Source organism: Calidris pugnax, unplaced genomic scaffold (assembly GCF_001431845.1).
Source record: "Calidris pugnax isolate Ruff unplaced genomic scaffold, ASM143184v1 scaffold13, whole genome shotgun sequence".
In the NCBI taxonomy this organism is placed as follows: Eukaryota; Metazoa; Chordata; class Aves; order Charadriiformes; family Scolopacidae; genus Calidris; species Calidris pugnax.
The window spans coordinates 22013072-22040075 of NW_015090810.1; the positions used below are offsets into that span (position 1 = coordinate 22013072).

A 27004-nucleotide genomic window follows, 5' to 3' on the forward strand; every position below is an offset into this window, starting at 1 on the left:
AGCAGGTATGTGCAAATGTAAAGTAACAGTTTGTCAAACACACCAAATTAATTAAGTCTAAGTTCCATGAGATTCCCTAACAGTGTTCTTCTCCTATAATTCATGTGGATATAGCAGTCGTTTACTCTAGAGGCTTTTTTTTTATTCATCTTTTACATTGCTGTAACTATTCCTTTCTTTATCTTTCTAAGTTGACTAACAGACCAAATGACTTTGCAAGTGAATTCTTGCTGATATTGAAATACATCTTAAAATGTAATTACTACTTCAGCCCTATGCCCAGTTGAGAAAATTAAAAATGCTGTAGATTCATATGAATTCCAGTATCTCTGAATTTTTGGGAGCTTGCAAATTTTGTAGTCCATTTTTTTCAAATTTTAAAAGAACTTTGAAAGAAATTACTTCTTAAATTTTTGGAGAATTTTTCAGAACAAAAGTGCTGCAAATTGTTCTTCTACCATGTAAGTTTTTATTTCACCTTTTCTGTAAAGCAGAAGTCCCATGGGAAAGCAGTTTGCGTGCTTCCTGCTGTGAAATCCAGAAAACAGAACATTGCTTTACTTTAGTAAACAATATTGAATAGTTGCTTTTTAAGTAACTTTTAGAGGCATCTTTTTAAATAAATAATATACTTCAATAGAAAACTGAATGTATAAAAAGGCTCTGTGATACCAGGCGTACTTTTTGTTGTTTTCCAGATAGGATTCAATGAAAACAAAATCTTTCTGTTTATAAATTAGTTCCTTAATTCTGTCTGAAATAGTCTAGATAGCTTTGGCAAGATATGACCTGCATCTTATTGTTATCTGAAACAATCTTTTGGCCAGACATCTTGAATATATCAGGCTTGTAATTATTTACAAATTAATAAAAGTTGCTATTACACTGAAAAAAGTGAACTGTCCTTTTCTGCTTGCATTTATTTATAGACTGTACTTAAATGTTCAAGACAACAGTGCAGCAGTGATGCTGTCTAGACAATATATTGGTTGTTTTGTCTGTGGTATCATCTATTGTCAGAGAAATGTCTTTGGTAAAGACTTGAAATTGTATGTCTAGACATTGTAACTCTAAATTTAAAAAATGGTCTCGTGTATATGTATTATATATTTCAGCACATAAAATTGCTTTTGCAATTCTAATGTTTTAGTTAATTTCTCCCTTGTGATCTTGACTGCTGGAGTAAAGAAATATAATCCATCAGTGTTGAGTACCCATTTTGTATCATCTGCCTTAGGTTTGTTGGCAGGCTTTTTGTTGGATGTACAGGAAAGCACAAATTATTTTTCACACTTTCTGGATGTGAACAGTATGCTTGAAAATTCACTGAAAATTTTGAATAGATCCTGAAAACAAACTTTCTTAAAACAAAAGTTCTATTTAGCAATTGGTACGTTTTTTTAAATGAATTTTAAATGTTTAAATTTTACTAATATTTTCTCTGCTGTGCTCTGGAAGGTAGAAGGAGCTCCCTCTGGCTGTCTATCTCAGGTGGCCTTGGGATGTTGTGAATTTTTTGTTTGCTGTTGTGGGGGTTTTTCCCCACCCAGTGTCTTCTTTCTTTTGTGCTTTCTGTTGCTGTGCACACAGGGTAGGGCAGCTTCCAGCTGAAGTGGAGATTGCTTATGTGAGCAACTGGAAGACAAGGAGGTTGATGGTGGAAATGTGCTCCTTCAGGTGCTTGAATATCTTTGACGAGGAAGCCTTGCTCAGGTGTAGCAGACTAAAAGTCAGGTCACTACAGTCACACTTGGCAGATCTCAGTCCAGGTCTTGGCTGTGAATCTCACCTCCTGCGGGTTTTCAGAAGCCTTGTCTAGAACAGAAACTTACAATGTTTAAATCTGTATCATTATAGTGATAACTATTTTATTTACCTGTTAGTTCCAACAAGGACAATAGGTGTTTCTTCAGGAGAGAGGCTTTTGTTTGGGATAATTCAAATTGGAGGACTGGAAATCCTCAGTCTCCTTCATAGATACGATGTCCTACATCTGATGCATTCAAGCAAGTCTTCCACATCTGAAGGTGTTCAAGTCTCGAAGGAAGCATGCTTCCATCAAACTTAATGTTGTCCATTCCAAAAAAAAAATCAAGATATTATGGAAGGATTGAAGGACCTTTTTCTTTTTTATGCAATTTCTGCTTATCCTAATTTTCCAGGTAGTTCTTTGTGATCTGGTGTTCCTTCAGAGCACAGTTGTTGTAGTGATCTTGTCAGCCAGGGAAGTGGCTCCTCCAGTGGAAAGATGAGACTCATCCATTAATTTAATGCAAATTTAAGATTCTGATTCCTGTAAAAAAAATGAGCCAGAACAGAAATGTACTATTTCCAACAGCTTTTAACTCTGAAATACAAAATGTGTAACTAGAAAAGCAATTTTTCACTCATTGTTTTTTCTCTCTTTGTACAAAGTCCTGTTTGCTACACTGGCTTTGCTGTAGCTTTATTAGCAAACAATCTGGGGTTTGTTCTGCTTCTATGAAATCGAAAGCATTGTCACAACAGCCCCAGAATTTTTCCTTGATTATATTTGTATAGTCATGATATAAGCAGGATTTAGTCTGCAGAAACATTAGGATCAAAAATTTCAGATTGCATTAGTTAGATATTTCTTACCTTTTAAATATATTTTTAGTTTACGGGCAACCTAAGGTCTAACAACGCTGGTGTAATAGTTCTGGGTAGAACTGCATGAAGATGTGTGGTAAACACTGAAATTCTAGTAACCTAAATCCTTGCTTCAGTGTCTCTTTTTTTAATGCTTCTTCCTTTATCTTCACTTTTTGCTTTGTATTAGATTGTTAATTACAAGGTCATGTCAGTTGCACTTTAAATGTGTAATGATGCAGACTCTCTGAGGTCTCTTTACAGTAATGTTATTGCTAATTATAAAACTGAAGCAAGGAGAACATCATTCTTCAAAATTCCATGGGTTGTTTATATAAAATAAAATATAAAATAAGCAAACCTTGCAGTTTATGACAGCTCATAAAATATAAATTACATCACATGATTAAAATGGCAATTTTTTTTTTAAAATTGCGTAGACTCTGCGGAGAACACAGGGCAATTCCTTAGTTTATTTTCCTTTACAAACATGGCAGGTTGCCTTATAGCCAAGAAAGCCCACCCATCTTTTCATACCAAAGCAGTGACCTGTTAAGGATGGAGTGAATTAGTTGGACATTACAGCGTTGGCCAGAGGGGCTGTTGGGCTCTTTTCTGGTTATCTCTGTTTCTTTCAGTCTGTGTCACTTCTAATAAATGAGTCTTCGATACCACCAGCTGAAACCAGCTGTTAGTGAAAAAAATGATGTTCTGCATCGTTTGCCCATTGTACGAAAAGCCAGAGTAGGTTTCGTGTCTCCGGTGACAGACGGGGCCAGCTCTGCGCTCCTTTGGGCAAAGAGTCAGCCCTCAGCTAATGGGTCCATTAGAGAACTTCCCGCAGAATATCCTGTCTTCATCGTTGCATGAAATTTTAATAACTTTACATCATGACTTCAGCTGAAAGTTAAGAGGACCTTTTTGTAAGACATTTGTTTCACATTTGAGAGGTGAAGGTGCTTCTTTTCTTGATAAAAACAGTTTAATTTTTTTTGGCTAACACTGCGAAGTGAAGGTAGAGTAGCAGTGGAGATCTTCCAATGTTTTCTTTCATCTTTTTATTAGCAATTTGTGGACCTCAAATGAAGTTATTTTTTATGTTATGTAGCATGGGGGGATTGTTTTCCAGTTGTTGGGGTTTTTATTTTTAGCAGGAGGATATTTGCAGTCTTGCTTTATCCTTCTGGAAAGAGATTTGACTTGCTTGTTCTTCTAACTTGACTCTTTCTTGATAGTGAAAAATAACTTACATGCTCTTTTTGGCTGTATGAACAATTTCAGAAATCAAAAGGAATGGAAAAAAGAAATGTTGCAGCCTCCCCTTCCCCTTCCTGATTATTTTTTTTTTTTTGCCCTACCTCTTCCATTTATTTCTTGTACAGTTTTAGTACCCAGTTTAGCCTAGAGATTGAAAAGAGAGCCGCTCGCTGAGGCTGAAGTCTCACCCTTTGTGGAACATCGGAATGACCACATGCAGCTGTCATTCCTGGCCTTACATCATGATGAAGTCTCCAGAAGGCATCTGGGGATGTGCTATAATTTAACAGAAAAGCAAGATTGGAAGAGAACCTCCAGTTGGCCCCAAGAGGAAATTCCTCTTTTTTTCTTGGTGTTTTGTTGTTTTTTTTTTCCTTCTAGTGAGTGGGTTTTGTTATCAAATCCATTACAGCAAGTGAAACAAACGAGGCTCTCCCAGCTTTTGGTCTTTGGGGTTTCAGAGACTAACATCTAGCCCTCAAAATCTTGGTACTGATGAGTAGAGCATGGAGGGGAAATGAGTAGGGTGTTTGGAGACATTTGCAGACTGCTTTGCTCTGGGGCAGCTTGCTGTATCAGATGGCCAGGTTATCCACCTGACTTAAAATCACCTCTTTTCTTTGAAAGCTCTATCATCTTCCTTCACACCAGTAGGAAACCTTTCTTGAAGCGCTCTGGAGAACCTTGTGTCCTAAGGAGCCAATGAGTAGATAACTTCTGTAACTATCAATGGAAAGAGCAAAGACGCATTGGATGAACAAGTGGTTCCCTTGTGACACCCCATTTCCAGGCTGGATGGACGAGGCTGCAGACATCCTGAGGGAACCATGTGTCAGTATCCTAGGATGTGATGGCTCTTGAGGAAATAGTTGTTTTTCTTGGTCTGATAGGTCATCTTTCTGAAAAGAAAGCTGGAAAAAAAACCAAAACCAAACCAAACATAAAGACTCCACTGGCTACACTTTTCAACTTTCAATTTCAGAGTTTTTTTCAGTTTTTCAACTTTGTTGAGCAAAGCTTTCCTTGTGATCCAGCACTCTGCTATAAAGCAGAGTTGGGAAGATAAGAGGGCAGCATTGACTTCCCTGGAGCTCTGTTGTTTGGCAGAGGGGTTATTAGGGTCCTCTGTCATTGTCTGAGGTGTTTGCAGAGTACTGAATGACAATGAACTATTGTCCTTTGTATGACTTCTCCAAAAAGCCCAAGTCAAATTAGATGTCACTAAAATCTCATTTGGTGACTATTTCCTGGAGTAGTCTCATTCTTCTGTTGATTTTTGCGGGCACCCTGCTAACCTTCAGATGTCCTTCAGATTTTAGCTTCTATTTCTTCTTGAAAACCTTATAGCATAGGATTGTTTTCATCTAGAAAGCAGAACAAGACATCAGTGCTTTTAGTCCATGCCTTTCTGAACATGCTTTCCTGATAGACCTCCAGGGAGCTGACTCCTAACCCACCCACCAAACACGTGGGCATGCTGATCAGAACCTACAGGAGAGTATTTGTTTCCAAGAAAGTTTGAAAACTGAAGTTACTCAAGTAGTTTGCTTCTGACACCAGTCTGGTCTAAAATAATGATTTAACTTAATGGGAATGGATCAGTGGCTTGTGAATAACATACCTTGGGCCAGCATCGCTTTGAATAGATGGACTTCTACTGAACAAACAGGAACTCCTCATTTGTATCTATTTCTAAAAAGAGAAAGAGAACTATGACTTTTGTAAGAGAAACCTATTCCTTAATATTTTGTTGCTGGTCAGACAAAGGGTGATAAAAATAGTTGTACATTATTTCAGTTACATGCATTTTTAATAACAAATAGAGTACCAGAATAATCAAATCTAGTATTGCGTACCAGCTGCTTGAGGATTTTTTTTCTTTATCCAGTAATTTATTTCAGGACTGACAGTAGTTAGTCGTTGGGTTTTTTCCCCCCCGTGGTGTAGGCAATCATTTTTCCTTTCCCTACTACTCACTCTTGGCTTATGTCATCTTCTCTCCTCTCATTCGTCCAATTCCTCCTCATAAATGCATACACAGTGTTTTATATAGTAAGTTCCATAGTAAGTTTGATTTTTAAAAGCAAAGGAGTTTGCTTCCTTTATTTTGTTTTTTGGGTATGCAGTTATAAAAGTAGAGCTTTTAAATTTTTGACTGCTTATTTCTGGATGTCTTTGTCTTTGAAGTGCTGATTGAATCTCTGTTAATCTCTTTAACCCCTGAAAAGAAGATTACCTTGACAGTAAAGTTGCTGGGGAGGGGAGAAGGAAGGGAGAGGCTGACTCTTACTGCCCTAGAATGAATTCGGGTCTTCAATAAGGGCTTTTCCTTGCGGCACTCAAGACTACCACTGGTGACTTTTTGCTGCTCAGCTTAATGGGTGAGCATGGATGGGTGATAGCAGTTATAATTGCAGTACGGGGTAGCCTTGTCATCGGCCATGTGGTCAGCAACACCCTGGGCAGAACCCAGCAACTTTATCCAACTCGTAAATTGTTTTGAACACGTAATTGTACAAACATTCATACATTTCCCTTTTAATCTACTTTATTAACATAATTAGTGTGTAAGTCTTTTGAATTGCGTGTGATGTGTAACTTACAACCAAAGGCAGGGAATCGGCCGATAAATTGGCAAATATATTTTTGCAGAGGTTATTGGACTTGTATTCAGTGCCAGCAGAAAACCTTAATTTTTTAAAGAGAACCAGAGAAACAGGCCTCAAAGTAAGGCAAGAGTTCACACTGGGCAGCCACATGACCAAAAAAATGGTTCAAATTACAGCATTTATTTCCAGGGGCAAAGAAATTACAATGATGTGATTGGGTGTTTGATTGACTTGTATCATGAATTAATAACTAGCTTTTCTACTGTAGATTGTAAGGCTTCTTTTGTAACATGTTTAGACACGTTCTTCGTGTGTGTATTTGAGTCTTGCTTCATGAACATTTCTGCAGAATTAATAAGTTGGGAAGAATAGTATCAGAAGTGGAAAAAAAAAAGGATATGCTGTGCTTTTGTGATGGTTTATTCTGTGGAAAACTCTCAGACAGGACCTGTAAATAAGCAGTTATTTGACTTTGTTGCTGCACCAGTAATTGTATTGCATTATAGCACTAGGGGCTGAATCGACAGAGTAAATATTCTTAATTTTATGAGCAGTAAATTCTGTATGGTGTTTCACTGGCTACAAACCTCCTTCTTTAAAGGAACTCTGATTTGTGGTTCTTAAGGAAATTACAGTATCTTTAATATTGTAATAGTTAGTTATACAGAGGGAATTAGTTTCTCTCAGTGTGACTATATTAAGTATTTGTTTAGTAAGATTTACTTTGTTCCATATTTTTATGTCTAATAGTTAACAAAGTAAGAGAGAATTTAAAAGGAAAAAAATAGTTAGACACACAGTGGGATGCCGTTTCCCTAATTGTTAGTTAGAGTCTATGAAACTGTTGTGGTTATCAAAAGACATATTTTTAATACTTTCAGACTGGTGCTGTTTACTTTTTTTAACTGATGCATTGGAGAATGTGGAGCAGCTGATTTCCTATTTTTGTGGACCTTTCTCCTTTTGAAGCTGAAGTAGATTTTAAACTTTTTTTTTTCCCCAAGAATGTAAGATTTTTTTCATGCTGGACTACTGCTGCATTTAATAGAGGCTCCTGTTATTTTCCTGATTTTTTTTTTTTTTTTTTTTTTCCCAGCTGGGGTAAGCCAGAAAATGCCTGCTACCAGTTGTCACCACCTGATAAATGGCAGGTGGTGACTTCTTAAGACTCAGTAATTTTAATTGTTGGCGACATGTCTCCTCTCTGATTGCCTCCATCAGCAGGTAATAGGTGTCTGCCTAATAAACAGCTCTGGCCCAGTCTGTCCGTAGTGGGAGCTGGGAGCAGTCTTGGGCCATCAGGGCTACAAATTGTCACCTCTCTGGGCGCAGTTCAGTTTCTAAACTACTAGAGACGTTGTAGTTACTCTTCTAAATAATTTTCTAATTCTAGTTGGTCTGTAGAGCTTAACCCTGTCCTGTGGCCGTGCATATCCCAGGTTTGTTTGCCAGTTGTATTTTGGGTGTTGGCAATGGATGAAAACTTCTCTACATCTTTAATGATATTAGTTGTAATACCACCAGCACACAGGTGGTTAAAAAAGAAAGCAGGTCTGCCCCACTCGTTTTCTTCATATAATTGCTTTGGATTTGCTTCTTATAGTTGGCCTGGGATTTGTCACCTCTATTTCCCCTCCCACCCTACTATAGAATTCTTCAGTGTGCTTTCCTCACCTGTTGCCCGACCCCTTTTTTGTTTCTTCTTCTTTGTTTGCCATTTACAGTCTACCAAGAAACTGGGATGAAGAATAACTCAAATGTGCTGTTAGTGTGTGTTGTAAGGGAAAATAATTATGTCCTCTCTAGTCTAGGAATAACTTAGATTTTTTTCCAGAACGCTTTTTCATCAGACTTTATAAACTGCACATAGGAGCAATTCCTGGGGGTTGTTTTTGTTTTTATAACCAGTAATAAATCAACATTTTCAGTAACTTTTGGGGAGTCTTCTGTGTTAACTACCAAAGGATGCAACATAGAGATGAATTATTCTTTCCTGTCATTCTCACAGAAGCAACCATGGGGTGCATTAAAAGCAAGGAAGATAAAGGTCCATCCATGAAATACAGACCTGATAATACTCCAGAACCTGTTATTTCCCACGTCAGCCATTATGGATCAGACTCCAGCCAAGCAACACAGTCACCGTCAATAAAGGGATCAGCAGTTAATTTTAATAGTCATTCCATGACTCCTTTTGGAGGGCCCTCAGGAATGACACCTTTTGGAGGAGCATCATCTTCATTTTCAGCTGTGCCAAGTCCATATCCTAGTACTTTAACAGGTGAGTGTTACAGAAAATGATGTATTATTATTATGTCATATTAAAAAAAAAAGCTATGACCCCTTGCCACACAGAAATAAATTGCAAATTTAAAATAAAGTGCCTTTTAGGGATTTTCAGTATCTTTACTGCTTAGGTAATAATTCAGCCCATATTCAGTAGTCAGTGGGGCTTGGGGATTTGGTGTTTTGCCTTTTGTTTTTGCTAGGGAGATAGGATAACAGCACAGAGAAATTTAACATTTGTTAAAGGCAGTAATGGGAATAGTTGATAAGATTGAGTCAGTAGTTCATTCTAAGCTGCTGAAGGGGATGCACATGTGATAATGGCTTTAAACTTTTGGAGAGGGGTACAAAATGAAAAACACTTCAAGTTCAGGAAATTTAAATTTTAAACTGATTGTCAAACTTACTTGATTAGCTGTAAGCTACTTTAATGCAACACTGAATCTGTTCATTTATAAAGCTAAACAGGATATGCAGTATATTCTGTGTACTTTACTGTATGAATAAGATGTGTGAAACAAAAAAGAGCAGAATTCTCATTGTTGGGGGTCATATTGAAACCGAAATTGAAAACATAAAAAGAGAATTTACAAGGCTCAGAGACCTTCTTGGCTAAGATGTAAAGTCTCTGAAGATACAGTGTTTTAAAGTGATATGCGTGTTTGATGTTATAAACCCACCTTTATATCAAAATCTTAAAAATACATTTCAAAACATTGATTTTGTGCACATGGTTAATTTCATAGAATGATAGAATGGTTAGAGTTGGAAGGGACATTAAAGATCATCTAGTTTCAACCCTCCTAGTTTCATTGGCTATTTTTGAGAGGAATCTGTGCTTAATTATTTTTTTTTTTTGAGAGAGAGGAAAGTATAACTTATTTTAGAAGCTTTAAACAGATATTTCACAATACAAGGTAAATAATTCCTTCTTATTCTGTTTCTAGTTTTCCCACAAACCTCTGATGTTAGCACAATTACAGTGCTCACATGTTTGCTTTGTTACAGTGGCATTTAAAATCTTTTAAACACAATAAATTTGAGATCCATAAAAACCCACTGTGGCCTTGACATTAAGCAATTGAGGAAAGCAAATATTAATTGACAGGTAATGATCACTTCGAATTCCCTTTTTGGAAATTCATTAAAAACCAAATAATTAAAACGAACATCTGTCCTATCTGAAAATTTAGTCATCTCTAATGGGGTTTTGGATGAATAGATGCAGAAATGAAAGAAAGGCAGCATAACTTCTTATTCATTAGCCCCACTGAGGAGAGTTTATCGTGCTTCATCTCCTCCAAGAATCTCTGTATATTTCTTCTGACTAGATCTGGTTCTTTGTTCACGTGGGAATCTCCAGCAGTGTTTGCAGGCACTCCTGGATATTACCAGACATCAAAGATAGAGCCCCCATCCAGGTACCACAAATCCTTTGCTGCAGAGACCAGAAGGGATGTTCTCTTTCTTGTCCCTGTTCCTGCTGGTACTTTATCATGTTATATCTCGGACCAGAGTCAGCAGAAGAGATTTTTCATGAAATCTCTCATCAGTGTGAATTCAGTTATCAGCAGGCAGGCTGGTTTGGGTGAACACCCCCATCATTTTGGGATCACGTAAAATGATAGTACATGTGTAATTATTCATCCTCAGTTTGTAAAACCAGCCCATCCACAAACAAACACATTAAATAAAAAAAATTTTAAAATGCATCAGCATTTGTTTGGTACATTCAGTACCAATTTTCAGATCAATCAAAATTGGATGTTTTTGTGAATGAATAAGATGAGAAACTTCATCTGACTATAAGCTTTCTGTATTTGTGACGAATAAAACACTCTGGCCCTTTGTTTCGCAAGGGAGGAGAATAGATGGGCTTGTTGGACAGGACAAGTGTCAGTAGGACTTATCCAGTCCATCAGTGATGTCTGACAGGAGGATGATATGGTTGTCATCGTGGTCTGTAGTGCGGCTGAAAAGACTTGAGCTGTCTTTTATTCCTCTAGAGCAGAAAAGGAGAAGAAATTAGAGTTAGTCACACTGCTCCTGTATTACACATTCTCAGTCATCAGATACTTTGAATTCTTAGAATATTACTGAAAATCACAAATAGTTTGAACGAGCTAACCTAGATCACCTTCACAAAGAAAACAGTGCAAGAGACTTCAAAGATCATTTGGGCGGTATCTGTTTAAAACGTTCTGTGCTGTTGCTGTTCTCCTGAAGTATGGTGTTGTTCTTTGCTGTTCTCTATTGTCAGTGAGAATAAAAAGAGGTTGTATGGTAGCTCAAGTGTTGAAATCAAAACTTTCCAAGGATTATATATTGGTTTTTCCAATTCTTTATTTAAAAATAATGAAGAGAATTACTGATAATTCTCTTTTTGCATGGTTTACATTTGAATCTACTACTTCAACTAGTACTACACTATCTAGAGGCATTAATTGCTTGCTTGTTGTCATGTTAGTATCTTTCTAGATATTGGACAGTTTGGAAGTTGTGGGAATCTCCCAGTTTCTTTATATACAGTTAACTACTTTTGTAATATTGTGACTTGAGAGTATTGATTTTCTTCATCTGCTGAAGAATTCTCTGGGGATGGTTTATTTCTGTAACATTTGGTTTCTGTTTGTGTGAATATAGTATACATCCCCACAATTTTCTTGCTCCACGTAGCAGTTTGTGTCTTCAAAATAATGCAGTAATATAGTAATACAGGCAAAAATTGGTAGAAATGTGTTGATTTTTAACTTACATTAGGAACTGTTAACTCCTAGGGAATATTCTAATTCATTTTTGGTTCATAAATCACACTTCAAAAAAAAAAAACCCTCAATTACTCTAACCTCCTGTGGGGACTTTTTGTTCTGTTTTTCCTAAAGGAACTGTAAATTTATTTCCAGCTGTGGCCTGCTGAGATAGTGTAATCACAGGAAGACTCTAAATCAAATGAAAATATTTAAGTGATTAGGAGCTCTTACATCAGAAAGTGTACATTGTAAAAGAATATATAGACAGAATAATACAAAATATAAAAGAATATGTAGACAATACCCATTGCATTATGTGTTCTTTCTTTCTGATCACTGTCATGTTAATTGTAACATCTAAAATTAATTGACACATGTTTCTGTTGGTGGTCTTCTGTGTATATCCTGGTACATATATATATATGCAAGTTAGAAATCTAATATTACAGTTTTAAAAATAAGTTATTGCTTGGACTATCATTAGGCTTCCTAAATGTCCATTAGACTGTGAAATAGCATTTCTAGAGCTTAAGAAGTCTTTCTGAATTGCCCATCTGCAATTTTCTATTTTAATGTTCTTCCAGCTATGGTACATAGTTCTTTATTTTTGCTTGTAGCTTGTACATCTCATAATAGCCTGTTCTCCTGTCCCTCTTTCTCTTTTAGCCCACTTTTATAGATCAGTTCTTTTAAGTATAGAAAATGTTTTTCTACTGTAAGTATAGGAACCGCCTGCCCATGTATCTCTCACACGTGTAACCTGTTTGTGGGACATGTTCAGCAGCATGCCCTGTACCAGAAGTGGGATGGGGAAGCAAATTCCTTAGGGTTGGTGGAGTGCAGCTGCTCATCCCATGACAAATCTCAGTCTGTTGTTCTCCGGAGTCATGCACTGATGGATCATCCTCAGCAAAGGTCTGCTTCACTACTGGGGAGACTTGATGGAGTTCAAAAAAAAATCATTAGTCGTAAGGTGTCTTTGTTCCCAACAGAATACTTTTATTATTGTTTCAGTTTCTTGAGTAGGTCTTGATGTGTCACCCTAGAAAGTTGGGAACACATTGGTTATTTATGGCTAAGTTCAACAGGAAGCTTCTCTAAAAATTAGTGGCTGATGCTTGACTGTTGTGGCGGTGTAGGATCTTCTAGAATTGCACTCCTTAACAAGAAGATAGCTTAATAAAGAAGCCAGCCTTTTTTACTACTGCTGTTTTGTGCAGGTTTCTGTCTATAAGTGCTATAATTATTAATGTACTTCCACTGACGTATCTAGCTGTCTTTTGTGGTGTGGAAGCATATTTTTAGCATGTCTCTTTATAGGCTTTCCTCTGTTTTAAGAAATGAGCTCGTTATTGATCAAGCTTCCAAAATGAGATACAACCCAGAGTGTTTAGGTGCTTCCAAGTCAAAATTGATGAGTTTTTTTCATGGACAAGTCCTTAAATCAGGTGTTGCAGCATTACTGCTATATAACATGTTGTTGTTTGTTTGTTTTTTTCCGAAGGTGGTGTTACTGTATTTGTGGCCTTATATGATTATGAAGCTAGAACTACAGATGACCTTTCATTTAAGAAAGGTGAACGGTTCCAGATAATAAATAACACGTAAGTGTTCTCATTCACAGACTTCACTTGGTTGTTGTTGGGAATAAGTAGACCCTCAACTCTTCTTGAAATCTGCATGTCCTATTTCAGTGAAGAGTAGGTGTGTTGGGGGGTTTTTATTTTCTTGAATGTGAGAGTTCAGCAAGAATGGGGTTAAAATATTGATACTGGCAAGACAATAACTTTCAGGCTTGATGTCACCTTTGGGTAGGATTGTAGTGATTGGGGCAGCCCCAAGCCCTCTCCTTCTCAGTTTGTTGGGTTACATCCTCCTACTCCCTGCTGCAGGGAGGCATAGCTACCCCCTTTGGGGCAGCAGAGATGGAGGCGTGGGCTGTCCCACCCCATCCCAAGCTCTATACCTTGCAGGTTTTCTCTGACAGGTCTCCCTATGTGATCCCACCTCACTTCCATGTCTGATGGGGAGGTGGGCACAGCCAGCAGCGTCTGCACCATGAATGCCAGAGGCAAGAGCCCTGGCTGTAAGCAGGGACTTGTGGCTGTGGAGCTGTGTCTATCTGGCCTCCACAGTAAATCCACCCTCGGATAGCTTAGGAGTAGTTTGATGTTTCATTTTTATTGCAGCAGTGTTACAGTATTACAGCCTGATTTCTAGAAGTGTAGCGAAAAGGAAGTTGTTTGTTCACCTTGATGATTTCTTTACCCGCAGCTTTGGGCTGTGTTAATAGTTCTAATTCGTTCATGTAGCAGTTTTCACCCATCCAGTTCTCTAATTTTCTTAGCTGACTTCTTGCTTCGTTTGTTGCTCACTGCCAGCATACAGGCAGAATGAGAGAGGCAGTTGAAGACTAGAGAACTGGGAAGTTTATTTATACATACCTTCCATAAAATGTTTTGTTGCAAGTTTGCATTTTGCATATATAGTTAAATTCCTTTTACATTAAAAAAAAAAAAAACCACCAAAAAAACCAAAAAAAAACCCCAAACCCAAAAATGTTAAAAATAAAAAATTCCACTGAGAGGCACTCGTGTTGCTTACAATGGAAAGAAAAATATATTTAGGTGCAGCACAAGCTATTTTACATGCTTTCATAATTAAAATAACACATTCCCTAAATTTAACTTACTTTTCATATGTAAGGATGTTACAGCTGCTAGAGAATGATGTATTGTTTATATATGGAAGAGATAACCAATGTTGCATTGCAGGGAAGGAGACTGGTGGGAAGCAAGATCCATTGCTACAGGAAAAACAGGCTACATCCCCAGCAATTATGTAGCTCCTGCAGACTCCATCCAAGCAGAAGAGTAAGATGTTGTATCCTGTCAATCTGTTCTTAGTAGCCATTCTATGCTTTGTGCCCTGTGGTGATACTCTTCCTTTAATTCACTAGATGTAACATTTAAGGGTAAAGTAGGATAATACTACTAATTAAAGGATAGCAATGCTACTTGGATGATGTCAAAGGTATAATTATAAGTAAGGGTGAGGTGGACACTCAGGAAAATGTTTTATGCCTGCTTTCAGTATGTAGGGCTAAAGGAAAAAGGATGAGGCAATGCAGTAATGAGGATGAGAATTGGGGGACATGCGTTGTATTTCATATAAAAAAGAAATGTATACTTTTTAGTTAAAAGAGTTCACACATCATCAACTCTAGGTTTTTATCCTTATTTTGCTAAATGCTAATTCAAGATCAGCTATATCCTTGGTAGCACCTAAACTTACATTCTAGAAAACATTTGTGTGGAAAGTTATTGTTGATCTATTAATCTATAACAACTTTTTTGGTGATAAAATTCTTAGGCACACTAAGGACTACTACAATCCAGGAAAATTGTATTGGTTTGGTACCAGGACTTCCTACATTTATTTACAAACAAAGATCTCGGAACACTTACAGAATCACATAAAGTTATTGTGGGAACTATGAGTTGGGGTACAGTTTCAGGTTATAATTGTTCCAAGGGATTAATTGTGTTTACTGTAGTAGAAATACAAAGCTCTGCATCTCTTGCTTCAATATACAGGCACGGTACTGCCAATAAGCAATTCCCTGATACATGAGCTGCGCACTTCTGTGTTTGCTACTGCACTTCTGGGAAGAGTGCCCAATTTCCAAGACTCTTCCTGAATCTCAAGCTGAGACTTTAGCATGTTGCTGCTGCTCTCACCTGGCTCTTTGCTGTTAAAAAGTGATTGCATCAAAGACACACTGATATTTTATGCCCTTGAGTTTCAACTGCTTTTAAAATTACTGACTTCAGATTTTTTGAAAAAAAAAGTTGAGCGTTTGGTTTGGTTGTTGTTTTTTTTCCAAAGAACTATACAATAGAAGCGTATTGTCATTACAGCTGCAGTGGTGGTAAAATCCAAATGATAGATAGCCCTTTGCAAACTAAGTATGCAGTGTTTCTGCAAAGAAAGTATTGCTCCTAAAGACTGGCAAACCAAGGTGGGAGGTTTTGTCATAGGTTTATGTGATGACTAGAGGCAAGAGTGAGGAAGCTTATTTTAAACTTACTATTTTAAAGAACCTAGTGCTAACTTTATTAAATATTGCCACAGCATTTGGAATAGAGTTCATTTGTTAGCCCTGGGCTTTGATAGTGTTTATAGATTTTGTGTTGTGGTTGCAATTGGAGTTACAAGTGCAAAAGCAATACACAGCCCCAGATTGCTAGGATTTTTTTAAAGTGGTCTTATAAATGTCTGAAGGCATTTATATCACAAACCGCTTGGGACAGGATCCATATTATCCATGTGCATTTTGAATGATACCATAATATAAATGTTTAATGCTCATAAAAAGAACAAGTAAACCCTATTATTATTTTATTGGTAATGAAATAAAATGGCACTTTACAATACAGTTTGTAAATTGTTGTTGTAGTCTGGGGAAGAGGCATTTTCATGTGAAGTAATTAACTAGGGTTCAAGTTTGCTTCAATAAGATTATAAGTTACAGCCAATTTGTCTCTGCTGTATGTACTTTCATATCGATTCTAACTTTGTACATCTATTTAAACAGTCAAACTGCAAATACAATTAAAATTTAGAATAAGTTTTGAATTCCCAAGTGATTGCACAGGCCTTTCTGTTCACCTGCCAACAAAATGATCCCTCCTTACCCACATTTTTTCCCCCCTACAAAATGTTTCACCCACAAAACCATTGTTTTCCAGCAGTTCCCAATACTGCTTTTCTTCCAACAATCATGAAGCCAGATTTGCTTGATACTATGACAGGGCCAAATGAAAACATTTGGAATTTACACTTTGCATCACTTTGTGACTTCTGAAGCACGCAATCAAAATAAACTACGGTTAGAAATAAGTGTTATTATAAAAACTGGGGATTCACTGGGAGATGGACCTTAAAATTATCGCTGGCTCAGAACAGAGCTGTGTGGAGGCTGTTCATCAGGATGAACACACTTTGGGAGCATAGCAGAAGAAACTCCTTCTTTGAAAGAACTTTAGGAAAGAAAAAACGCCGGTGTTTCAAAACATCTGCATACTTGTCATATCAGAATGATGCAACAAAGATGGAGTGTTACTCAGAGACAAATGATACCTACCACAGGGCTGTTGTTAAATGATCATCAGAAAGAAGTGCTCCCTTTACAGAGGCACAGGAGGATGGGAGGGAATAGAAGTTGCAACAGGGGAGGTTGCAGCTGGATATAAGAAACCTTTTTATCATGAGCAGAGCCAGGCAGGAGCACAGGTTGCCCGGGTTGGCTGTGAAGGGTCCATGCTTCAAGGTTTTCAAGACTGGAGTGGACACAACGCCCTGAGCAGCCAGGTCTGATCTCAGCTGACCCTGCTTGCAGCAGGAGGCTGCCCTAGAGACTTCCCAAGGGCCTCTTCCAGCCTGAATGAACCTGTGATCTGGTGATATTTATGCACACCCACTTTGCATTAAATGCTGGGGTTTTTAACATATAGCCGAAACGTCTTAGAGAAGGTATTTTTGGTGCTGCAGTGTGGTAAGAGTGCTGCTAACAATATTTCATTGTCATCTGACTCAGCGTGACCTGTGAACTTCTTAACCAGAAGGAAAGTGTTACTTCCATGATGAGTACTGTTGATGGCTGCTATTAAACCATCAGAAAAACAGAATATTTGCAGATAGAGGCCTCTACGTGTATTTTGTAAACAGCAGAAGTGAGAGTCATATAGCAATTAATCTTTTGATTATATGGATGCCATTACTTTTGTTGATCTATAACTGCTTTAGGATACTAGTAGTTCAGTCAATGCTTGATATTTCTAAATCTTGTATTTATATGATTACCAAGGCATAGGAAGCTCTTAGTTATACATGTCTCCTTTGACACTTTCTAGGTGGTATTTTGGTAAGATGGGCAGGAAGGATGCAGAAAGGCTACTTTTAAATCCTGGGAACCAGCGTGGTATTTTCTTAGTAAGAGAGAGCGAAACCACTAAAGGTATGTACATGTCCTCTCTCTTCTATCACCACCACCACCAAGGTGGACATAATGACCATTTTTATGTCTATCACATCATGTATATGCATGTGCACGCATGTATATGTATAATGACAGAGAAATACGGTAAATATGTTTTTAAATTTTTGATGAAGAACCAAGTTTGACTTGTTTACTAGGTGCTTACTCCCTTTCCATACGTGACTGGGATGAGGTCAGAGGTGATAATGTGAAACACTACAAAATCAGAAAACTTGACAATGGTGGATACTATATCACAACCAGAGCACAATTTGAATCTCTACAAAAGTTGGTGAAACACTACAGAGGTAAGCCCAAGTTCTAGAGTCCCAATGCTACCTTCTGCCTATCACTGGGAAGAAAAACTGCGTAAACAGCTTATTTTTTAAATTCACAATTATAAAATTTCTTTTTTATTTCAACAAACAGCGAATGGACTAGTTCTTTTTATAAACATTAGGATGTTATTTTTGTTATAGTCTTACCCCTGCTGAATGACAAAGCTTCTTTTTTTTCCATTTTCCAGAACATGCTGATGGGCTATGCCATAAGCTAACAACTGTGTGTCCCACTGTGAAACCACAAACACAGGGACTAGCAAAAGATGCCTGGGAAATTCCTAGAGAATCTTTAAGGTTGGAAGTTAAGTTGGGCCAAGGATGTTTTGGTGAAGTATGGATGGGTAAGAGCTTAATGTGACACTTTTCAGTTGTTCGTGTGAAGGTTTTAATAGTATTTTAAGTAAATCAGTATTGGGATCTGAAAAGATAATCTGATAAAGAACTGAAGAGATAAAGTACCAATTATGATCAGTCATGTAAAGTTAAAAATAATACTCAATATAACTTACATTTATAATTATACTGTTAGCTAACAAAACAGAAGCAAAAAACAGTTTCAGCAGAAAATCTCTTTGGTATCATAGGGGAGAATGAAATCTGATTTGTTTCTCCAGGAACATGGAATGGAACCACAAAAGTAGCGATCAAGACACTAAAACCTGGTACAATGATGCCAGAAGCTTTCCTGCAGGAGGCTCAGATCATGAAGAAGCTACGACACGACAAGCTTGTTCCTCTGTATGCTGTTGTTTCGGAGGAACCAATCTACATCGTCACTGAATTCATGACAAAAGGTGTGTGCAGAATAGTTTGAAGATACTGCCTTTAAAAGATTATTTAAGATCCCAGCAACGAATTAAATGTTTAATCAACGTTAGGCTTAAGCTGACTAGAGTGTAAGTGGCAATTTTGATTAAATTAAAATGAGCAATGCTTGACCTACTTGAAGCAGTTCTGATTTAGATTTGTGGGTGGAGACGTGATTTTTTTGCACATCTGTGTCACCCTTACTAATCTTACAAGATTAGGGGTTTTTTTTCTCCTCATTTTTTAGTATGTACTGCCTGTTAGTTTAAAAGTGGATGGTATAGCTGGGAATCTTATTATGAGAATATGCCTGCCTGTAGACCAGTCATGCTCACAATGACAGAATCAGTTGGGTTTGGGGTTTTTTTTTTCCGTTTTTCTTCTCTAGCAGTGTAATACTAGATTTTTAAAAGGTGGAGACTTTTTTCCAGACTCCCTCCTTTATCTCCTTGTTTTCAGTCTTTCATCCTCCTTCCCTTGCTGTATATAGTTTCTCCCTCCCCCTATGCTGAAAGAGAGATTTAGAGATTTAGGCTGAATGTAGAAATAGACATCATAAGCATATTAGTGTTAAGAAGCAGCAGATTTTCAAGTCAATTATTGCAGATATACAAAATGCAGACTTGTTCTGGATGTCATCTCCAAACATGTTGAAAACAAAGAAGTTATTGGAAGTGGTCAACACAGATTTACCAAGGGTAAATCATGCTCGACCAATCTGACAGCCTTCTATGATGTTATAACTAGATGGCTGGATGAGGGGAAAGCAGAAGATGTCATCTGCCTTGACTTCAGCAAGGCTTTTGACACTGTCTCCCACAACATCCTCATTGGAAAATAAAGGAAGTGTGGGCTAGATGAGGGGGCAGTGAGGTGGATTGAGTCCTGGCTGTGTGACAGAACTCAGAGGGTTGTCATTGATGGAGCAGGGTCTAGTTAGAGGCCTGTAACCAGCGGTGTCCCCCAGGGGTCAATAATCGACCCAGTTCTGTTCAACATATCCATCAATGACCTGGACAAGGGGACAGAGTGTATCCTCAGCAAGTTTGCTGATGATACCAAACTGGGAGGGCTGGCCGACTCTCCAGAGGGCTGTGCTGCCATCCAGCCTGACCTGGACAGGCTGGAGAGCTGGGCAGAGAAGAACCTAATGAGGTTCAACAAGGGCAAATGTAAGGTCCTGCACCTGGGGAGGAAGAACCCCAGGCACCAATATAGGTTAGGGGTGGATCTTCTGGGAAGTACTACTGAGGAGAAGGATCTGGGAGTCCTGGTGGATGGCAGGATCTTCATGAGCCAGCAACGTGCCCTTGTCGCCAAGCGGGTCAATGAAATCCTGGGCTGCGCAGGGAGAAGTGTGGCCAGCAGGTCGAGAGAGGTCATTCTCCCCCTCTACTCTGCACTGGTGAGGCCACAACTGGAATACTGCGTCCAGTTCTGGGCTCCCCAGTTCAAGAGAGACAGGGAACTACTGGAGAGAGTCCAGCGTAGGGCAACAAAGATGATTAAGGGATTAGAGCACCCCCCTTACGAGGAAAGGCTCAAAGAGCTGGGGCTCTTTAGCCTCCAAAAGAGAAGACTGAGGGGAGACCTCATCTATGTTTACAAGTAAAGGGTGGGTTGAAGGATGATGGAGCCGGACTCTTTTCAGTGGTTTCCAGCGATAGGACGAGGGGCAACGGGCACAAGCTGAACACAGGAAGTTCCACTCAAATATGAGGAAGAACTTCTTTACGGTGAGGGTGACAGAGCCCTGGAACAGGCTGCCCAGGGAGGTTGTGGAGTCCTCTTCTCTGGAGATTTTTAAGACCCTCCTTGATGCAGTCCTGAGTGATGTGCTCTGGGCAATCCTGCTTAGCAGGGGAGTTGGACTAGATCTCTAGAGGTCCCTTCCAACTCTGACAATTCCGTGATAACGTGAATCCATGTTCACCTCACAGAGAAATTTTGCTGTCCTGGTAAGAAATAGAAACACTGTTAAAAGCCAAGAGATTGCATAGTTGTGTTCAGTACTCTGCCACAAAACTGGGGGTGGGAGGAGGTCCTGTTTGGATGGGTTTTTTTAAGCATTGTATACTTTGAAAAGATAGAAAGGAATAGAAAATATAAAATGTTCCTTCTATGTTGTTGTTCTAAAATAACACTAGACAATCACTCTGTCCGATCTTAATGCAAAATCAGTTTTCATTGTTCAGAAATCAGGTTTTAGCTAGACAATCAGGATTAAAAAAAAATGTATAGCATTCTGCCTAAAAAAAAAAAGTAAAGATTAAAACCAGAACTGTGATGTTACCTTGCAAAAGCAGAAGTAAAGAATTGGGAAAGTAGCTGTAGGTTTGTCTAAGTTATATATTCAAAATGCCTTTGGAAGCATCTGTTTTCATTTGAAAAACGTCTCACATTTTACCAAAACAATATAAAACCTACTTGGTTGTTCATGCTTGAAAGTCATTAGAACAGAAATCTTCACCCCCTGCCTCCTTTTACAAGGAAAAGAGGTAGGTAAGAATTGCACAGTACCCAGAATTTTTTTCCAGCGTGGACAGGTTGCTAGAGGTCAGAATGAAATCTTTGCTCCTGTTTGGTCCTTTGAGCTCATGAACCAAGATGAGAAGAAGTCTGTGCAAACACACACAACAAACATCAGCGGTGGTGTGGGTCTGGCCTGCCACTTTCAGTGCAGAAATACAAGAAGTGACTAAACCCATGTTTGGAGGTATCTTAATTCACAGCTACAGCCATGAATCCACTGGAAGATCTGAAGTTCAGAGGCTTTTTTCCCCACCATCACCACACTCGTAATTTTGCCATTGTAATTTTGACTGTGATGAGACCGATTAGTTCTCCATCTTCACCAGCTGCTGAAGGAAGAGACTGTTCCTATACCCTTATGGCACAATAAGACCTGTAGGGAAAGCTGTTATGTCAGAGACCAAGTTTTGCTACTCATGTTGTGTAAGTGGAAGAAGCTAATATCGTAAAGAATGGAAGATACTTGTGATTTCCCCTGTAAGGAAGAAAAAAGCAACAAAATAGAAGCAACAATTTCAGAATAATTCCTCTAGCATACAATTGAAGCCAGCAGAAAAAATAATGAATAGGAGGGGTTTTGTTCTTTGATTGTAAATCTCACTGTGGAAAAAAGTCCAGCTTGGAAGGGCATTAATACCAGGAATATTGTGGAAAAATTCTTATGTATTGTCATATAATCATCAAGCAGCAGTCTGTTTTATTATTGCTTAGTTAACCCAATTATTGAAATGGATTCCAAAACCCTTGGATAAAACTTGCCCTAACTAGTTATCAGGACAGAGACAACTACAGGCAGAGTCATTGAATCATGCATTCTGGTAAATGATGGCTTTTCAAGTACATATTTTGGGAGATTAATATGTAAATCATAATGTCTAGGAAAAATAATCTCATTCATATTTTCAGGTGAAGTTCATATTTTGGGTTTTTCCTTTTTAATCCCCCAAATGTGTCATCTTTTACAGGCAGCTTGCTAGACTTCCTTAAAGAAGGAGAAGGGAAATACTTAAAACTCCCCCAGCTGGTCGACATGGCTGCACAGGTACATTGTACAAACCAAGAAAACTGTATTTTGTGCTTAGAGAAGAGATGTAAATCTGTATCAGATATCAACCAAACATAAGTATTGAATGCTTTGGCTACTGCCTGCTGTTCTGTTGTACGTCTTCTGTTGTAGGTTTGTAATTTGTCAAAAAGAAACAGTCTAGTTCCCAATCAGCAGCTATTTTTGTGTGGCCAGACACTCTCTAATTAGTGCTGTCACAAGCCCTTGCTATGCTATACTTTCTATACTTACACAATGAGAGCAGAGCTAAAATAAAGGGGTACAGCTTAATGCTTGGGAGAAATGTATGTAGTAATGAAAAATAATCTTTAATAAAACTTTATTTTTAAGATTGCTGATGGCATGGCTTACATTGAAAGAATGAACTACATCCACAGGGATCTCCGGGCAGCTAACATTCTCGTAGGAGACAATCTTGTGTGTAAAATAGCAGACTTTGGTTTAGCAAGGTTAATAGAGGACAATGAATACACTGCAAGACAAGGTAAGGCCGATTTATTTACTGAATAAATAAGATGTTACTTAAAACTATTATATTTAGAAGAATATGTCTGTGTATTCTGTCTATTCATAAAAGTTATATGCATAGAAGTGTGCTTTCACAGCTATGTTTAGGTGTCCCCTCACCTAAGTGCAATTTTAGTCACCTTTTTAATGTTCAAAATTATCTGGCAGTTTGTTTTTAAAAAGTGCTTTTAGTTATTCGGGGGGGGTAAAACTTGCTACGGTTTGAAGAGAGCTGAGATTCCAGAGAGGTTGCTCATCAGATTCTGAAAATCATCCTACTTTTTGAAACATATTTAATTAAGCATCCCAGATGTCTTAAGTACTTCCAGAAATTGCAGCCAGTAGTTGCTGCCCTCGTTTGAAACTGTTTTCCAGTTTGAAATAGTAAAATACTAAACCACATCGAATTTTGTCAACAAAGCAAAACACAAAAAATTTTTGAGTGCAGTATTCTTCTTAAAATACTTCAAAGTGTAAGGAAATTATGCATAAGCGAGGGAAAATTGAGCATCTATATTTCCAACGTTTACAGGAGCTAAATTTCCAATTAAATGGACCGCTCCAGAAGCAGCATTGTATGGTCGGTTTACAATCAAGTCGGATGTGTGGTCATTTGGAATTTTACTGACAGAGCTGGTGACAAAGGGGAGAGTGCCATATCCAGGTAAGAGGAAAATGTAATAGGTTTTTCTTTTCCTTGCGGTGTTTTGTTCTTCTGAAGTTACCTTTTGTACTTTTTGCCTTCGTTCAGAGCCCACAGTTGACAAGCAGAGACAAAAACTTAGTCATGCTTCACCGGTTCCTTTGTTCACAAAGCTTCTTTGTTTTATTTACAGATTAACTATTGTATATAACATTTGTAAATGCGACTGATAGTTCATTTCAGATTAGTGGATATCCTTGTGTTTTCCTATCTCTCTGTTCCTGAAATGTCTGCTTTTGACATTTTCCCAGGCTACAGTGAGCATCGGTAGAGTGAACCTGCTAGACCAGTTTTTGAAATTAAACATATGTAACATTTTGTCAGATATTTTGCTGTGACTGACATTTCTAAGGCAGTTCTGTTAGGTAAAAAATACCTTTTTCTTGGCCTGATTTCAAATCAAGTGGTCCTTGAGTGGAACCGAAGGCAGGCAGAAAGCATTTGTGCTCAAGTCTCTTTTTTGAAAGGACAGGACCAAGGCAGTGGGGAAAATACACAAATGAGAAGGTACACAAACGGAAGAAGGACCAAATTTTGAGGAATTAATGGTGCAATGAAATAATTTTTAGAAAAGGTATTTAATGCAAAATGTAAAAAGTTCATTCATTATAAAATGTGTTCATTAAAGGTTCTGCTATGGCAGATTCGTGTGTGTTGTGGCTGGAGAGACACCCGAAAAACTTTGGGAATCTGTCCTTTGCATAATGTTATTCAGAGCTGACGTGCTTTCCTTTTATAGGGATGGTGAATCGGGAAGTTCTGGAACAAGTGGAACGTGGATATAGGATGCCTTGCCCACAAGGCTGCCCAGAGTCTCTCCATGAGTTAATGAAACTGTGTTGGAAGAAGGACCCTGATGAGAGACCAACATTTGAATATATACAGTCTTTCTTGGAGGACTACTTTACCGCTACAGAACCACAGTACCAGCCTGGAGACAATTTATAAGCCAACAGTCTATATAACGTGCACAATTCTGCCAAATGTAAAAGACTTGCAAAGAATTCCTGACGTCTATAAGGAATCAAAGGAAAGAAAATCTTCGCTACTTTGCATGCTCTTAATGGCAAACTGGAATTTCATAATGCAGTTGCACAAAACCACTTTTCAAGTGTTATAATCTAATTTACCAATGACATGTTTTTATTTTTTTCCTCTTTCCCAACTTATTTTCAGGGTCCAAAGGAAGCTTACTGAAAATACGGGGTAGAAAAATGAGTGTTGGTGTGAACAATAGCAGAAAAACCAATGTTTCAAATCCTTAATTTTCCCAACATTTGATAATCATTCTACTAAAGAGGGAATTGTCCGGAATTGGTGATCTTAGGGTAAAACATTTTTAAAAGAAGAAGAACTTTGTGGGACCAAGCAAATCTATTCCAGTTCTGTAAAACTCCCTGTGATCAAAACTACACATGTGCCCCCCCTTCCTCCCCCCCCCAAAAAAGATGGTACAACTGTATTTGATATATAGCCTTGATCTTTAAGCTTCCTCTTGCATGGACTTAATTAGGGTAGGCAGGTTAAAAGAGAAATTGGAACAGTGAATGACAAACTTGATCTAAATGGTAGACCTCAATAGTGAAATTAGAGAGCGCAATGCACTGTGTTAATACTTGTATTAATGTAACTGGAAAGTAGCATGAGAGATTTTTCTTTTTTCTTTCTACATAGCTAATTAAGAATAATGAAGGTAACTAGAAAATGAGGTAATATTTTATAAAATTGTTTTGATAAAGTATGGTGATATTTGAACTTGAAGCTATGTAATACAATCAGGGGGGGGAAAGCCTTTAATCTTATAAGCTCCAATCCAACAGCAAGCTTTTGTATGGGAAGACTACCTGAACAAAGCTCACCAGGAAAGCAAGACTGAAGCTCGTAATTGGCCACTTTTCAGTCGTTTTTCAGAGACAGGTTTGGTACTGTTGTATGTGGCTTTATAGGTGTTAACAAGGGTGAGTGCCACCAATGCTAGCTGTCACCAGTTCAGGGATTTGATTGCACTTTTGCTTTTCTTGACTATTGAGACACACTTACACACAGTTGCTCTTCCCATTTCTGCCCTTCTTCCAGAATTATTTAACTAAAAATAAACAAAAGTAAATGTGAAAGTTTAAAAACTAAAAGGATAAAATATATTTAATATTGTCCGAATATAGTGACGTTGAAATTTGCTGGCATTCAGCCCAGCTGACACTACATCTAGATTTATTTTCCTTGGCTACTGACATATCAAGCAATAACATCATGTCTTTTACTCAACAATTTGCATGAGGTTCTTGAATTTCTGATCAAGCTTATGTACTTTAATTTTGAAACACTAAACTCTTACTTAGCTACCAGGTTGGAATCCATATTATCATTGTAAAGCTAGCCAACAAGTGAGTTGCAGAAAAGCCGGTAATATAGTTCTGGTACTAAACTTAACATTCTTTGTGGGTTTACACTACATTGAATCCAACTACCAAACAGATCTTTGTAAAAACAGTGCCATCATCTTTCGTTTTCCCTCATCGTTGTTCATCACCTATACATCTGTGGTTATCAAATTTTAAAAGGGCTTTATGTAAGAAAAACAAAAATAAAACAAAAAAACACATACAAAAAAAATCAAAAAACCCCAAAAATACAATGGCATTTTAATTTTTCTAAATATTTTAAAATTAATAACACAATCATATGAATTTATGTATTAAAAGTTATAACGGAAAAATGCCAAAACTGACACTGGCATTGTTTGGATTTTTAATTACTGAATGGAACAGTTCATTGTAATAACACTTGTATAGTAAAGGAATAAAACACTAACTTAATGAACGTGTTCATTGTAAATGGTTGTGTATTATAAGACTTCTCCAAAAGAGTTTGTATGTTTATGAAAATTTATTTGTTTCACCTGAAGACCTTGATGTGGTTCTTACCCTAACAGAGTTTAAAATTCACATTCACACTTTTTATATAAATAGTAATAAGTTTAATTATGTAACTAAGTATTTTTATAAAGTATGGCATTGTTGAACTGTTTTGCAGAATTGGTTCAAAATAAATTTCTCCTTGATTGCATCTGCTTATTTGAGGGGGCTGGGGGGGGAGCAGCTGGGGGTTGGGGACAGGGTCTCCCCACGGCTCCGGGTCTCAACTGAAGGGGTCGTTGGCTTCTGTACTCATTAACCAGGCGGTCAAGCCTCGGCGCTTCCTGAGCAGGGCAATTAAAGAGCAATAAGGAAAGGGACCCGCGGGGGAACGTGTCGGGTATAAAAGAGCCGATGCATAAACAACCCAGGGATGCCAGGACCGACGCAGGATGGAGGGTTGGGCCCTTCATTTTCCTGGAAGCCCCGTTTCACCCTCCAAAATTAAGCCCTTCCTTCCTTTTTCAGGGCTTGGGAGAGTGGAGGGGAAGGAGATTCCCACCCGGATGATGGAGCACCATGTGAGGGTGTCACCTCCTCGAGCCATGCACCCCCAGAGCTGGCACCCAAATACGAAGAGA

General features: G+C 38.0%; 1 protein-coding gene across 1 annotated transcript; it reads left to right on the plus strand.

Annotated features, from left to right (window-relative positions):
• Positions 1 to 7594: 7594 nt before the first annotated feature.
• YES1 (YES proto-oncogene 1, Src family tyrosine kinase) lies at positions 7595 to 26574 on the plus strand. The gene is made up of 12 exons (XM_014938623.1): positions 7595 to 7700; positions 8485 to 8757; positions 13017 to 13116; positions 14287 to 14385; positions 17428 to 17531; positions 17711 to 17860; positions 18079 to 18234; positions 18508 to 18687; positions 22198 to 22274; positions 22629 to 22782; positions 23338 to 23469; positions 24248 to 26574. Exons 2-12 carry the CDS (start codon positions 8493 to 8495, stop codon positions 24454 to 24456), a joined length of 1626 nt encoding a protein of 541 aa, XP_014794109.1. The 5' UTR covers positions 7595 to 7700; positions 8485 to 8492; the 3' UTR covers positions 24457 to 26574.
• Positions 26575 to 27004: the final 430 nt, after the last annotated feature.